This window comes from Lipotes vexillifer, unplaced genomic scaffold (assembly GCF_000442215.2).
Source record: "Lipotes vexillifer unplaced genomic scaffold, Lipotes_vexillifer_v1.1 scaffold1675, whole genome shotgun sequence".
NCBI classification, from domain to species: Eukaryota; Metazoa; Chordata; class Mammalia; order Artiodactyla; family Lipotidae; genus Lipotes; species Lipotes vexillifer.
In genome coordinates, this window is record NW_006784891.1 from 264,720 (window position 1) to 279,015 (window position 14,296).

The window sequence follows — 14,296 nt, forward strand, 5'->3', positions numbered from 1 at the left end:
TTCGCCTCGTTACTTGGTTCCTTCCGCGGAGGTCTCTTCGCTCTTCTCCCCCGCCCCGCTCGACCGTTGGTTTCTTCCGCTACGGCCCCGCCTACGGCGGGCCCGGCCTCCGTAGACTCGTGTACTTCCGCCCGGGGCCGTGTCTGATGACGTGTTTTACAGGAGGAGTAGGGCGAAAGTGCAAGCTGCCGGGGCAGGCAAAGTTCAGTCCCAGGTTCCGCCCCCTGAGCCGGGTCCTTTCCGAAGGAGGAAACGGTGACAGAGAGGGGGTCCAGTGTCGTCCCGCGGGGAAGTGTCGCCTCCGCTCCGCTGTCCCGTCACGATGGACTTAGTTCCTGCCACTGTGCCTTCTGTCACCTCTTCCCCGGGGGACTCGGAGCTTCTGGGACCCCTGTCGGTGCTCTACGCAGCTCTCTTCGGCAGGCTCCTGGAGGTGACGGGCCCCCGCCCTCAGCTCTGGCGGGCGGGTGGACGAGTTCTGAGCGGACGGGGCGAAGAGGAAATAGAGTGTGTTAGGCCCGAAGCGGGCGGGACGTTTCGGTGCTGTTTAAGGAGATGATGGGAGTGTATTTGAGAAGGTTTTGTCGCGTCTTCATTTTTTAATTACTTACGATGTGCCAGGCACTGTGTTACTTTCTGGTACACAGTCGTGATCAAAACAAGCGAGCGTCATCACGTCCCTACGGCTCCTTTTCATGTTATCCTCCGCACCTTTGGAGGATGGGGCCAATATGATAGTTAACTTCTACAGGGCCGTGAAAACAGTGTAGAAGCAGACAGGAGTTTAATGCGCTGTCTTTGAGGAAACTTTTAAAATGAAAACATTGGGTTTATAGAAGACAGTTAAATTCAGAGCAGTCTATCTAAACCAGTTAGTTATCAGGAAGTGTTTGCAGTTTCTCAGCGTTTGTCTTTCTGTGAATAGAAAACAATTAAGATTTCAAATCTTAGAGGAAAAGCTGATATTTGCGTTGTTCATTATCACTTCGGTTTTATTTGCAGCCATAAAAGATTCTATAGTATGTTTCAACTTCTTGTTTTATGTGGTTTAAATCATAAAAACCAGCTAAGAGAAAAGTATGATTCAGAGAGATTCGAGCCATGTGTTGGACAACATGATGTGTAGGGCTTATTGCAAAATGGAAATATATGCTCAATGTAAAGACAGATTTATAATGTTTAAAAATAGGTCAAGCCGAACAAGAAATAGGAAGCTGCCAGTATCCTCTTTTTATTGAAGCAGTGGAAACTATTGAAGAACTTTGAGGGGATCGCTATGTAATGGAGTTTGAATTAGATTTCTGTGGATGATTCTCTGTGACTGCTTTATTGTAAATTTCTTTCAGGTTTTCCACAATTTCTAATATCTCTATTTCAGCTAGTTGCTGCATTGCCTGATGATGTTCAGCCTGGGCCTGATTTTTACGGACTGCCCTGGAAGCCTGTACTTACCACTGCCTTCTTAGGAATTGTTTCATTTGCCATTTTCTTCTGGAGAACTGTCCTTGCTGTGAGTAAATAAAATTAACGTATACCTTTAGACTCATAAATACAGGACTGTTTTATAATCACTTGCCTTTTTGTTTCTTTTTTAGTTACTAAGTTGAACACAAATTAATATTTATAATCCAGGCTAACAGTGTAATCTTTGTTGGTAAAGACATAGGTGAACAAGACGACATGTGTATAATCTCAATGGGAAAACTTCAGTTTATAAATCAGAAGCCTTAAAAATGTTCATGTCCTTTTATATAGTATAATATCATATCTAATAGTCTATTCTAAAAAAGTAACCGATCATACATTAGAGATCTTGTATAGGGTGTTAAAAATGGAACCGTGTTTATTAGAGTGAAAACTTCACAGAACCTAAATGATCCATCGTGGGGGGGGCGGTTATTAAATTACTGTTCATCTATATAATGAGATATTAGGCAGCTCTTAAAATTTCTATATTCCAAAGACATTGGGGCACAGAAAGTGCTCACAATTTAATGTTAAGTGGAAAAAAGCAGAAACCAAAACTTTAAAGTGTAGATAAACTGTGTATTATATAAACGCATATATACGTACAGAAAAAATGCTGCAAATGGTAAAAATATATATCAGGAGAAGAGGTAAATTTTCAGTCCTTTTCCTTATATATATCTGTTTCACAGATTTTTCTAATTTGATCGTGTGCTGTTCAGAAAACATCTTTTTATTTGGAAATATATATTATATAGTGTCCAAAGACACACTGTTAAAATTTTTATTCCTTAGGGTCTTTTTCTGTGTATAATTTGTCTTTCATGCTTATATATATATATGTATGTATTCTTGTACAGATACATGCTTATGATTCTGTTTCGTGGTCATCTAACATAACTGAGGAAGAAGTCATTCTGTGTAAATGAGCTTTGCAGATGAAAAGCTTTCAGTTTCAGTTGAAGCTTAACAATTAAATGGCCCAAAGCATTGGATGAGTACCATTCTAAACTTTGAGTATTCTGATTTCTTAATTTTATCAGACATATCATTGTTAATAAGCTTTTTCTCCTTGCACAAGTAATTGTAAAATCACTTAAAAAGAAGGGTCTTTTGCCTGGATTCTTGTGAAGACTCCTTAAACCTCATGGGGCTTTTCCTCAGGTACAAGGAAAAAGAATAGAAAGGGTGAACAGAAGGGAAAACGGTGAAAACGTTTTCTGTTTCCCACTCTTAATTCTCCCATCTCAAAAACCCTGACATGGCTTAGATTTTTACAAGGTTATGTAGGCTTTATGTCCTAACTGCTGCCCTGCAGCCTCAACATTTGGGACCTTGGTCCCTACTCTCATTGCCTGCTTGTTGCATCTTCCTGCTTTCCCTCGCCTGTTGATTTGGGTGAAAGGAGGATAAAGGAAGCTTACTCCCTCATTAGCAAGGCTGTGACATTAGAGAAATAGTTATTTATTTCTGTGTTGGAACTCTGAATGCAGTTTCCTGTAACAGCATCATTAAAAATGGTATTAGATACTGTAATAATTGTAATATTGAGATCATGGATGATTTGTGGACTGATCTGAGCATCTCATCACCATTTATGATGTTTGACAAGGGAAATAAGTTCTGGGTTACAAAGACATTTAGTAACACTCTTTTAAAAATTGAGTACTGCTTGTATTTTATTCTCCTGTAATTCGGTGCTGTCTTTAGGAGATGATTTAGAAGATGTTAGCTGTTATTTCTCTCATTGCTTGTGTATTTTCCTGCAGCAGTCTTCTTTTCCCTTTTAGATTTATGACTGCTGTTTTTAGGGGGTTGGGAAAATCAGATGCTGTAGTCTGTTAGATTTCTAAATTCACCCAATAGCCAACTTTGATTAGGAATTCTAAGATGTTTTCTCATGAAAGAGGCATATCTTAGTACAACGATCATGCCTTTAATTTTGTTTCCTCAGAGTCTTTTTCAATTATCATTGTTTCTAGATCTCATTCTGGCTATTTGGGGTTGTCAAATAAATGATTTGGATAAGTGAAGCATTAGTATGTTTAATATGAAACCACTATTCCTCTTCACTTTTTTTAAATGGAGAAATAATTGACTAGTAACATTATATTAGTTTCAGGTGTACAAATAATAATTTGATATTTGTATATATTGCAAAATGATTGCCAATAAGTCTGGTTATTAACATCCGTCACCAATACATAGTTACAAGATCTTTTTTCCCCTTTTCCCCCCTTTAAGGTCTGCTCTCTTAGCAACTTCCATATATATAATAATCCCTTTCCATTATGGAACTTAAGTGCTCTTTTAATAAGATTGGTGCTCATTGAAAAGATACATGAACCTATCTTTTTTTTTAAAATTTATTTATTTTTGGCTGAGTTGGGTCTTCGTTGCTGTGCGCGTGCTTTCTCTAGTTGTGGTGAGCGGGGGCTACTCTTAATTGCAGTGCGTGAGCTTCTCGTTGTGGTGCCGTCTCTTGTTTCAGAACACGGGCTCTAGGCACGCGGGCTTCAGTAGTTGTGGCATGTGTGTTCAGTAGTTGTGGCTCGCGGTCTCTAGAGCGCAGGCTCAGTAGTTGTGGTGCACAGGCTTAAGTTGCTCCATGGCATGTGGGATCTTCCCGGAGCAGGGATCAAACCTGTGTCCCCTGCATTGGCAGGCAGATTCTTAAAACACTGCACCACCAGGGAAGTCCCCGTGAACGTATCTTTAGTTGCAGAAATAAGGTATTTACCTTAGTGCTTTTATCTGTCAGAAACTGTTAATGAAGTATCACTACCAATTAAATTTGAAATTTTTTTTAGCCTTTTCTTATTTTTCAATCCTGTGGATCCTTATGCTGAACCAAACCATTATTAAATTTTCATTCTGTTATGATTTGACTATTGTGTTAAGGACTATAATATTTCTATTAATAAGATGTCTTGATATCAAGTTTAATTTTATTTCTTTCTCTTTTAGGTAAAGAATAGAGTATATCAAGGTAAATATTCAGGCTTATTTTGTTATTTGTACTATTCCCTCAGTACTGGTATTTGATATGAGTTTTGTGTAAGCTAACAGTAGATATGGTGACTTCTGATCTCTGACTGACTTATTAACTCCTGAACATTTTACTAATGCTAGGTTGCTAGCTTAGATGACAGAGTAGATGGTGATGCTAGTAGATGAGATAGGCGTTGAGGTGGCAGCAGGGAGAAGAGGATTCGGCTTAGGCAGATTGACTTTGAATGTTTAAGTAGTGCAGTTTATTACCTGTGAAGAGTGTTCCTGTGCTAATGGTTTATTCAGTACAGTAAATACGTATTTAAGTAGATAATTTGAGGAATAGAGGTATGTCAATATGCTTGCATTTTCTCTTTCTATTTACATATGGCATATATTCGAAATGATCACATTTTCTGAGAAGAAAGGTGCTCATGAAGGGGAAAGACATTGAGCTAAAACATTTTACTGTATTTCCTGTCTTTGAAATAAATTTAAATTGGAATCTCATTGAAGTAAGGGTTCTTATTATGTTTTTCTTAAATTTTAATATTTTTACACCCTTAGTGCTGTTAACTACAGTTTGCTTTTTAAAGGCATAATAGTTATGCTGAGTTCATTTCCCTCAGAGTGCCAGATAGCATGTCTTTGCTGCTAATGCATTGGGTAATTCAATTTTTGATGATTTTATGGATTTCCCCCCCTTTTCAGTCACTGAACAGCAAATTTCTGAGAAGTTGAAGAATATCATGAAAGAAAATGCAGAGCTTGTACAAAAATTATCAAGTTATGAGCAGAAGGTATTAATTATTCTTTGTTTTTTCCCCCTGTGGTTCCAGCTCGAATTATTTCCTCCTGTCTTATAGTTCAGTTGTTATGGTGGGTTTTTTTTTTTTTTTTTTCCCCGGTACGCGGGTCTCTCACTGCTGTGGCCCCTCCCGTTGCGGAGCACAGGCTCCATTCGCGCAGGCTCAGCGGCCATGGCTCACGGGCCCAGCCGCTCCGCGGCATGTGGGATCTTCCTGGACCGGGGCACGAACCCGTGTCCCCTGCATCGGCAGGCAGACTCTCAACCACTGCGCCACCAGGGAAGCCCTGTTATGGTGTTTTTAAATCATATTAAAAAAATTTTTTTTTATCTCCTATGAACTATCCAAATGTGAAGTAGTCATCATATGTGTAAAGTACTGCTTTCTTCTCTGAGGGATCTCCTATTTGGAGATAAGGTTTTTTTTTTCTTTTGGCTGTATGGCCCGACATGTGGGTTCTTCCCTGACCAGGGATCGAACCTGTGGCCCCGGCAGTGGAAGTGTGGAGTCTTAACCACTGAACCACCGGGGAAGTCCTGGAGATAAGTTTTGGTAGCACTATAATTTATGTTTCTAAAGTTTGAATGCTTTATTTTATTTAGATCAAGGAATCAAAGAAACATGTTCAAGAAACCAAGAAACAAAACATGATTCTCTCTGACGAAGCAATTAGATTTAAGGTAAAAATCCCTTCTCCTTTTGAGATTACATTCTAAAGACAAAAAAAAATAATGAGTAATTATTATTAATACCTTTTTTTGTAGGATAAAATCAAGAATCTTGAAGAAACTAATGAAATTCTGGGTGACACAGCTAAAAGTTTGCATGCTATGTTAGAATCTGAGAGAGAACAGAATGCGAAGAATCAGGACTTGGTAAGAGTTTTGCTGTTAAGTGTTATTGTAAATTGGCTTTTCAACTATTTTGTAGGTTGGGTGAGATGAACTCTGCATTTTCCCATGCTTTAACTCGAATAATATTGGGAGTCAGGGAAGTTGAACCTACTTCTATGCATTTTTGTGGAATTTTAAATGCTAATACCCCAAGTTATTAATTTTACAGGCCTCAGAAGTATTTCTGTCCTCAGCCCTGGGTAATTTTCATATTGCTTGGCTCTGCCCTTTGAAACATGTAGAGCAAATAAGAAATAGTTGCCCCTTTGAGTGGTCTTAGCACTTTGTTTTGATTTGTTTTTGCATGGTTCTTTTCTAAAAATAAACTTTAAATGCTAGAACAGTTTTTTTTTTTTTTTTTTTTTTAATTTATCTTTGGCTGAGTTGGGTATTCGTTTCTGTGCGCAGGCTTTCTCTAGCTGCGGCGAGCGGGGGCTACCCTTCGATGTGTTGCACAGGCTTCTCAGTGCTCTGGCTTCTCTTGTTGCGGAGCATGGGCCCTAGGTGCTCAGGCTTCAGTAGTTGTGGCGCACGGGCTTAGTTGCTCCACAGAATGCAGGATCTTCTTGGACCAGGGCTCGAACTTGTGTCCCCTGCATTGGCAGGCGGATTCTTAACCACTGCACCACCAGGGAAGTCCCTAGAACAGCTTTTGAATTACATAAAAGTTGGAAAGATAGTAGAGAGGGTTCCCATATATTGCACACCCAGTTAAGCTTGATCACCTGGCTGAGGTAGTATTTGCCAGGTTTCTCTGCTATAAAGTTACCTTTTTCCATCCTCTGCATATTGTACTCTTTGGAAGGAAGTTACTGTGCACAACCCACAGTTAAAGAGTGAAGAGTTATACTCCATCTCCTTGACATATTCCTTGATAAGTTTTGGAATTCTGTATCTGAGATTTGGCTCTTCCCCCTCAAGTCCAGCCATTTTTAGTTTAGCAAGAGAATTTTTAAGTGACCTTGGGATTTTTTCCTCTACCACTAGGAAAAATCATTGATTTGAACTGGTTTACTTGAATTCTTTTTCATTTTCTTTCCTTTGACTTTTTTGTCTCGTCATGTACCACATTATTTCATAACTAGGAAAGTTGTGGATGGTGTGAAATATTTATGTCTTCAGTATTTTCTTTCCTCATGTCTTTACATTGTTGACTTTTCTCCTAGGCCAAGACTGGATCATCTGCTTTTACCTGCTATCTAGGGGATGGCTCTGCGATGTGTTTTGTTAATGTTTCTTCTTTTTATCATATATCCCAGTGTTTCTGCTGAAATTCTAATACATTTTTGTGTTCTTTTTCCCATGGCAGATATCAGAAAACAAGAAATCTGTAGAGAAGTTAAAAGATGTTATTTCAATGAATGCCTCAGAATTTTCAGAGGTAAATACATTTCCTGCAAGATACATTAATGTGATGTAGTATTTTGAGGAGCAAACATTTGATGTGTGCTAGAAAATGCAAAGGACAAAAACCGTATGTCTAATTGGGAAAGTAACTTTTTATGTGTTTTTCTTTGGAATTATTGCATTAATAGAAGTGTTTTGCATTAGGTTCAAATTGCCCTTAATGAAGCTAAACTTAGTGAAGAGAAAGTGAAGTCTGAATGCCATCGGGTTCAAGAAGAAAATGCTAGACTTAAGAAGAAGAAAGAGCAGGTAAAGGAAAGTTAACATCATAGGTTATGTAACTAGGAAACCAGATATCGTTACCGCTTGAATATCTTTTCTTGGATATGGTTTTTAAGGAAATGAAGTATGTATGCAGGATTCAATTTTTAGATATGCAGAGTTTAAACTGCGCTCCCCAAATTGAGTGCATGTGTACATTCTCCATCTGTTCTAGGTTTTCTGTTCTTTTGTACAATTCCTTGCAGCTATCAGAATGTTTAGTCTTTGTCTCATCCATCACCAGCCAATTATTAACTTGAATAGCCTCAAGAGGGCGACGGACTTGCTTCTTAGACCCAAAGAATTAGGTATTTATTACCCTCCTTTGAGCAGTTACTGTTTCTCTGACCAAGGGACGGTTATGTAATCTGGAGTCTGGGCTTGGTAGGCAGGGAGACGTGCCCTTCTATTCCTACTGGAAGTGAATTATTTAAACTGGCTGCAATTTTCTGAAGGATGCAATACACTAGATCAGTGTCCTTGACAGCTCTTAGGTTCTCATTGCAGTTCTGAGGGATGGAGTCACTCTCCATCCCTTAACCAAGGCCATAGTATAGTCCCTAATGACGAGCCAAGGAGAAGCATGGCTCCCTGCTTCCCTGGCTCATTTTTTGTGGTCTTGCTGTCTCCAGTGCAAAAGCCATAACGTTTAGAAATTGATGTGTTTTAACTTTGCAGTTGCAGCAAGAAATCAAAGACTGGAGTCAATCACACGCTGAGCTCAGTGAACAAATCAGATCATTTGAGAAGTCTCAGAAAGATTTGGAAGTGGTTCTCACTCACAAAGATGAGAATATTAATGTGAGTTCATTCTCCTGAATACATGCTTAATTCTCATGAATTCTCATGAATCTGGGTAATTGAAATTGAGAGGCTCTTTCTAGTAAATATCCTTTTGCTTCTTTTCTAGGCTTTGACTAATTGCATTACACAGTTGAATCAGTTAGATTGTGAATCTGAATCTGAGGGTCAAAATAAAGGAGGAAATGAATCAGATGAATTAGCAAATGGAGAAGTGGGAGGTAAGATTGGTTTCAGGGAGGTTGGACCTCTTTTTGCCTTCTAGTCTCTAAGTACACTGATGCTTTTTTCAGCGGTCTGAATTTCCTCTTTATGGTTAAAGCTGTAGACGCCTGTCACTGAATTTGTACAGTTGGTCCTCTGAATCTGTGGGTTCACATCCGTGAACTCACCCAACTGCAGGTTGAAAATATTTGGGGAAAAAAAATTCCAGATAGTTCAAAAAAGCAAAACTTCATTTTGATGCATGCCAGCAGCTGTTTACGTAACATTTACATTGTATAAGGTATTATAAGTAACTTAGAGATGAAGTATGTGGGAAGATGTGTGTAGGTTATGTGCAAATGCTGTGCCATTTTACATAAGGGACTTGAGCATCCACGGATTTTGGTTTCCTGTGAGGGGTGGGGGAGGGGGTCCTGGAGCAAATCTCTTGTGGATACCAAGGGACGACGATACAGGTCTGTATGCGTTGGGCAGAGGTGGGTTGGTGGCTTGTGGTACAGCAGTAGGTATGCACTGGAGCCAGAGCAGCATCAGCCCTGTCTCCCAGCTCTGTGTACTGAGCACTCCTCAGTAGGAGAAACTTCTTTCTGAACTTCATGCTTATCATTTCTGTAGCTCTGTGGTTTAGGGCCACAACCAATTTCAAAAGTACCAAGTGGTTGGAACCGTAAACTAAGCAGTTAGAGTGGAGGCTAAAGGGGAAGAGGTTCTGATGAGAGAAATGTTTGTAGACAGTATCTCAAGTTGGAGATTGTTCACATTGTGGGTTTTTTAACCTACACCTGGTAGCAGATTCAAGGGGAGAGCAGAGGAATGAGTCTTTCTAAATAAGATATTTGGGGGCAGGTAGATCTGAGAGAGAAGAAGGAGCTTTACTTCACATATCCCTTCTTGCTCAAGTACAGCATGGATAATATTTTTATTGTACAAACTGGGAATTCTTTTTTTCAACCTAAGTTTGCACATCTCTTCAAAGTCAAATAGCTGAATCAGTTCTTTTCGTTAGTTTGTTTTGTCATTGAATGTTTGAACATGATAATTGTTTGGGGGAAATTAAGAAAATATAGTTAAACAGCAAGGAAGGAAAGAGCACTGAAATCCTTTTGTTTCTTAGGTGACCGGAGTGAGAAGGTGAAAAAGCAGATTAAGCAGATGATGGACATTTCTCGGGTATAATCCTTTTTATAGAGTACTGTAAGTGCCTGTGAATTCTTACTATGCCTCACTTTTAAGACTGTTTCTCTCTTCTGCAAATTTTAGACACAGACTGCAATATCAGTAGTTGAAGAGGATCTAAAACTTTTACAATTTAAACTTAGAGCCTCCATGTCCACTAAATGTAACCTGGAAGGTAGGTTGCTTCTTGAAAAGAAATTGCCACTGGAAAAATAAAGAGTGGCTTCCTGTTTCCATGTTCTCACCTCCGTTAACACTGGCCTCCTCAGTAAGTTCTCCAGTTCTTGTGCACACAAAGCTCAAATGTTTTACCCCTTACAGACCAAATAAAGAAATTAGAGGAGGATCGCAATTCCCTGCAATCTGCCAAAGCTGTACTGGAAGATGAATGCAAAACACTGAGGCAGAAAGTGGAGATTCTGAATGAGCTCTACCAGCAGAAGGAGATGGCTCTGCAAAAGTAAGGTTTTCATGGTTCATTGTTAACAATATTGTCATCTAGCTAAATGTCTGTACTACTATAGATAATCTTGTCTTTTGTAAAGACTTCATAGTTTTTTCTGCCTATAATTAGTATAGATTTGTCTTTCTTCCTTTCTACCTTGTTTCCCATAACTTGCAATTTTTTTTTCCCATTTTAACTAATTGTCAGCAATTATTGCCTGTAATTTACTTGAAGCATAGTAGTTATGCTACTATAGTAGCGTAGTAGTAGTAGTTATGATAGCCCATAGTAGTTATGCATAGTAGTTATGCTACTAACTAACAGGTACTAAGAGTTGCTGTTCTGGAAGTGCTTCTTTTGACGATTCATACCCTTTCTGAGGCTCCACCACTTACTCCACTTTTCTTTTGCTGTTGTTAGTTATATCATTCTGATTTGTCTTGCATTTGTTCTACTAGTTTTTAATATAGCCTTTAAAAATCATGAGTGATTTGTATGACATGATTTTAAATAGAATAAATACTTCAAAAGGAGTACTTAGTTACTGACAGTATTGTAAGTTTTGGACTTAATATAGTCAATATTCAGACTATACATATATGTAATTGTGGCAAGGTTGTTGGGAGTTTTGGATATAGAAATGCTTGTTTCATCCTCAGAGCAACTTATGAAATAGGTACAATTATTATTTGTATATTAAGTATAGGAGGCTGAGGGTCAGAGAGACTAAGTAACTTACCCAGTATCACATCGTAGTGATGCAGGGCCTTGTACTAGGTTTTTCTGACTTTATAGCACATGCCCCTAACTTTTTAACTGCATGTGTTCTAAATGACAACCATATGGAAACCATAAAAAATAAAAAAAAAGAAATACCTGTTTCATGTGTACGTTTAGGTATTAATCTTTTGAAATATACATCTCAAATTTGGAGTTAGATATCTTTTGAAAGATATACTTTCATACTTCAAGTTTTCTCCACCAAAAATACCTGAATCCTCTAAAATAGTTTATTGGTGGCAGTTGTGATTTGTGTTTGCTCCTATACTTCACTCTTTGGCATTTATAGCAGTCTATGAGCAGGCTTATTTTGCTAAGCAAATGTAATCTTTTTCATATGCTTAGGTTGCTATTGCCAGATGCCATTAAACATTGGAACCATACCACTAACTTTTTCTCTAATTCTTTGCTCACCAAGAAATTAGTTTAGATTTTCCAAGTTTTATTCAGGCTAGCTCTAAATACCTGACTTGCTTCAGATAAATATTTCCCATTTCATTATTTATTATTATTTTTTAAAAAGCACTTCTCTGGCGACTTCCCTGGTGGCTCAGTGAATAAGACTCTGCACTCCCAGTGCACGGGGCCTGGGTTCGATCCCTGGCCAGGGAACTAGATTCCACATGCATGCCGCAACTAAGAGTTCGCATGCCACAACTGAGGAGCCTGCGAGCCACAACTAAGGAGCCCGCGAGCCACAACTAAGACCCCACGCAGCCAAATAAATAAATAAATATTGGGGGGGGGAAAGGGCACCTCTCTGCCACCAGTAGTCATCTGAATCACCTAAATGGCAATTGTCTTTCTTTATGATATAGTCAGTGTGGCACTATTTTATTCAATTCCTCCAGCATCCATTCAGTCACCATGTCCGGGCACAAATTGCTTGCACTTCATCCCCAAAGCCACTGTGTGTGCTCAGGCCCAAGTCATCTTTTCTGCCAGCCCTTAACTAATCACCTATCTCCAGTTTCTCTTTCTTACACCTCTTCTTCCAAGTCTACAGCTGCTAGAAGGAACTTTCTAAAATACAAGTCCTTGTATATCATCATGTGGTTTAAAATCTGTCGAGGAGGCCCCCCCATTCCCTTCAGGGTCAATTTCTGACTGTTTGGCAAGCACACAGGGCCCCTCAGCTGTCCTGAGCTGCCTCTCCAGGTGCATCTCCTGCAGCTCCTTCTGATGCAGCCTGACCTGACCACAGTTCCTTCATGCCACTCTGAGCTTCTGTGTAGTTATGCATGCTGCTTTTTCTGTAGTAAAAATGTCCTTTTACATTATTTCCACCAGGCAATCTCCTGCCTACTCAAATGTTTATGTTCCTTAAAATCTTTTCTAGAGTGAGTTGTGGCATAAATAAATAAATAGGTGAGTACTCATTTTATCCTTATAATGTAATTCCTAAATGTATATTTAGGTTTAAATCTACATATTGGTATGTGCTTTCTATTTGATGGCCTGTTCTATGTTCCTTTTTCTCTTCTTTCTGTCTTTTGGATTATTTGAATATTTTTAATAATTCTATTTTTCCCCTGTTGTAAGCTTGGTAGTTATTGGTTGCTTTACTTGTCTTCATATACTTACCCTGAAGACCACAGCATGTATCCTGGACTTAGTCAATAGATTTACCTCTTTCTGGGCTTTAACTCCCTCCTGAGTTAAGATGCTCCTGCATTTTAATTCTTTGTATACTTAAACTCCACAAGATGTTTTTATTGTCTATTACAGTGCTTCCCGGCCAGTATTCACTTGATTTACACACATATTTATACAAGCATACCTGGTTTTATTGCACTTTGCTTTATTGCGCTTTGCAGATACTGCATTTCTTACACATTGAAGGTTTGTGGCAACTCCGTGTCAAGCAAGTCTTTCGGCACCATTTTTCCAACAGCATTTGCTCACTTTGTGTCTCTGTCACATTTTGGTAATTCTCGCAGTATTTCAAACTTTTTCATTATTATATTTGTTATGGTGATCTGTGATCAGTCATCTTTAATGTTATTTTAAAGATTATGAAGGCTCAGATGATGGTTAGCATATTTCAGCAGTAAAGTATTTGATAGTTAAGGCTTGTATGTTGTTTTTCAGACACAATGCTATTGCACACTTTATAATAGATTACAGTATAGTGTAAACATAACTTTTACATGCACTGGGAAACCAGAAAATTCCGAAACTCGCTTTCTTTCTTCGCTTTATTGTGGTGGTCTGGAACTGAACCTGCAATATCTCTGAGGTCTGCCTGTAGTTCCTGTAGTTCTTTATCCTCTCCTACACCTTTGGTCTTCCATTTGGGATCACTTTCATTCTACTTGAAGAATGTCCTTTAGTGACGGATTTCATCAACTTATCTTTGTGTGAAAATGTCTTTATTTTGACTTCATTTTTTAAGGATATTCTGCTGGCTCTGGGATTTTTGCAGTTATTTAATTCCAGCACTTTAAAGATAACCAGTTAGTTTCTGGTTTTGAAGTTTCTTTAAGGAATCCAGTGTCACTCTTCTTTTCCTTGTTCAGATGTCTCACCCCTGCTGTTGCTGCCTTTAAAAGTTCTCTTTCGGTTTTTCAGCAGTTTTATTGGGCGGTGCCTAGGTGTGGATGTTCGGGTTTGTTTCTCTTCTCCTTCCCCTCCCCTTCCCTAACTATTTTGCGTTTATGCTGTTTGAGGTCATCAGCACCTCCTGAATTTTTGGGTCTTTTTCCATATGTTGATTCTGCCTCATTCTCTCTTCTTCTGAGATTCCATTTAAACCTTTTTTAAAATAATTTCCCCTATGTCTGCTACATTCTTACCTATATTTGCTTCATTCTGGATTTTTTTTCTGACCTGTCTTCCAGTGTGCTAACATCTCACTTCAGTTATCAAATCTGCTACTAAAATCATTCATTGAGTTCTTAATTCCAGTTACTGTGTTTCAGTTTTATAGTTTCTAATCCTTTGCTGAAATTTGTAATCTTGACTTTTGCTTCCATGAATATATAAGGCACAGTTATTTTAAAGTCTGTGTGATAATTCCATTATGTGGATCCTCGATGGGT

General features: G+C 38.7%; 1 protein-coding gene across 1 annotated transcript in view; it reads left to right on the forward strand.

Annotated features, from left to right (window-relative positions):
* Positions 1 to 14,296, forward strand: part of MIA3 (MIA SH3 domain ER export factor 3) — a 50,327-nt gene that overhangs the window by 27,266 nt on the left and 8,765 nt on the right. Inside the window, exons 6-17 of the mRNA XM_007457019.1 lie at positions 1,379 to 1,510; positions 4,435 to 4,456; positions 5,170 to 5,258; positions 5,870 to 5,947; positions 6,032 to 6,142; positions 7,470 to 7,541; positions 7,712 to 7,816; positions 8,507 to 8,629; positions 8,739 to 8,850; positions 9,969 to 10,024; positions 10,115 to 10,205; positions 10,352 to 10,490. Of these exons, the coding sequence (XP_007457081.1) occupies positions 1,379 to 1,510; positions 4,435 to 4,456; positions 5,170 to 5,258; positions 5,870 to 5,947; positions 6,032 to 6,142; positions 7,470 to 7,541; positions 7,712 to 7,816; positions 8,507 to 8,629; positions 8,739 to 8,850; positions 9,969 to 10,024; positions 10,115 to 10,205; positions 10,352 to 10,490 (1,130 nt within the window). The remainder of the gene's footprint in view (positions 1 to 1,378; positions 1,511 to 4,434; positions 4,457 to 5,169; positions 5,259 to 5,869; positions 5,948 to 6,031; positions 6,143 to 7,469; positions 7,542 to 7,711; positions 7,817 to 8,506; positions 8,630 to 8,738; positions 8,851 to 9,968; positions 10,025 to 10,114; positions 10,206 to 10,351; positions 10,491 to 14,296) is intronic.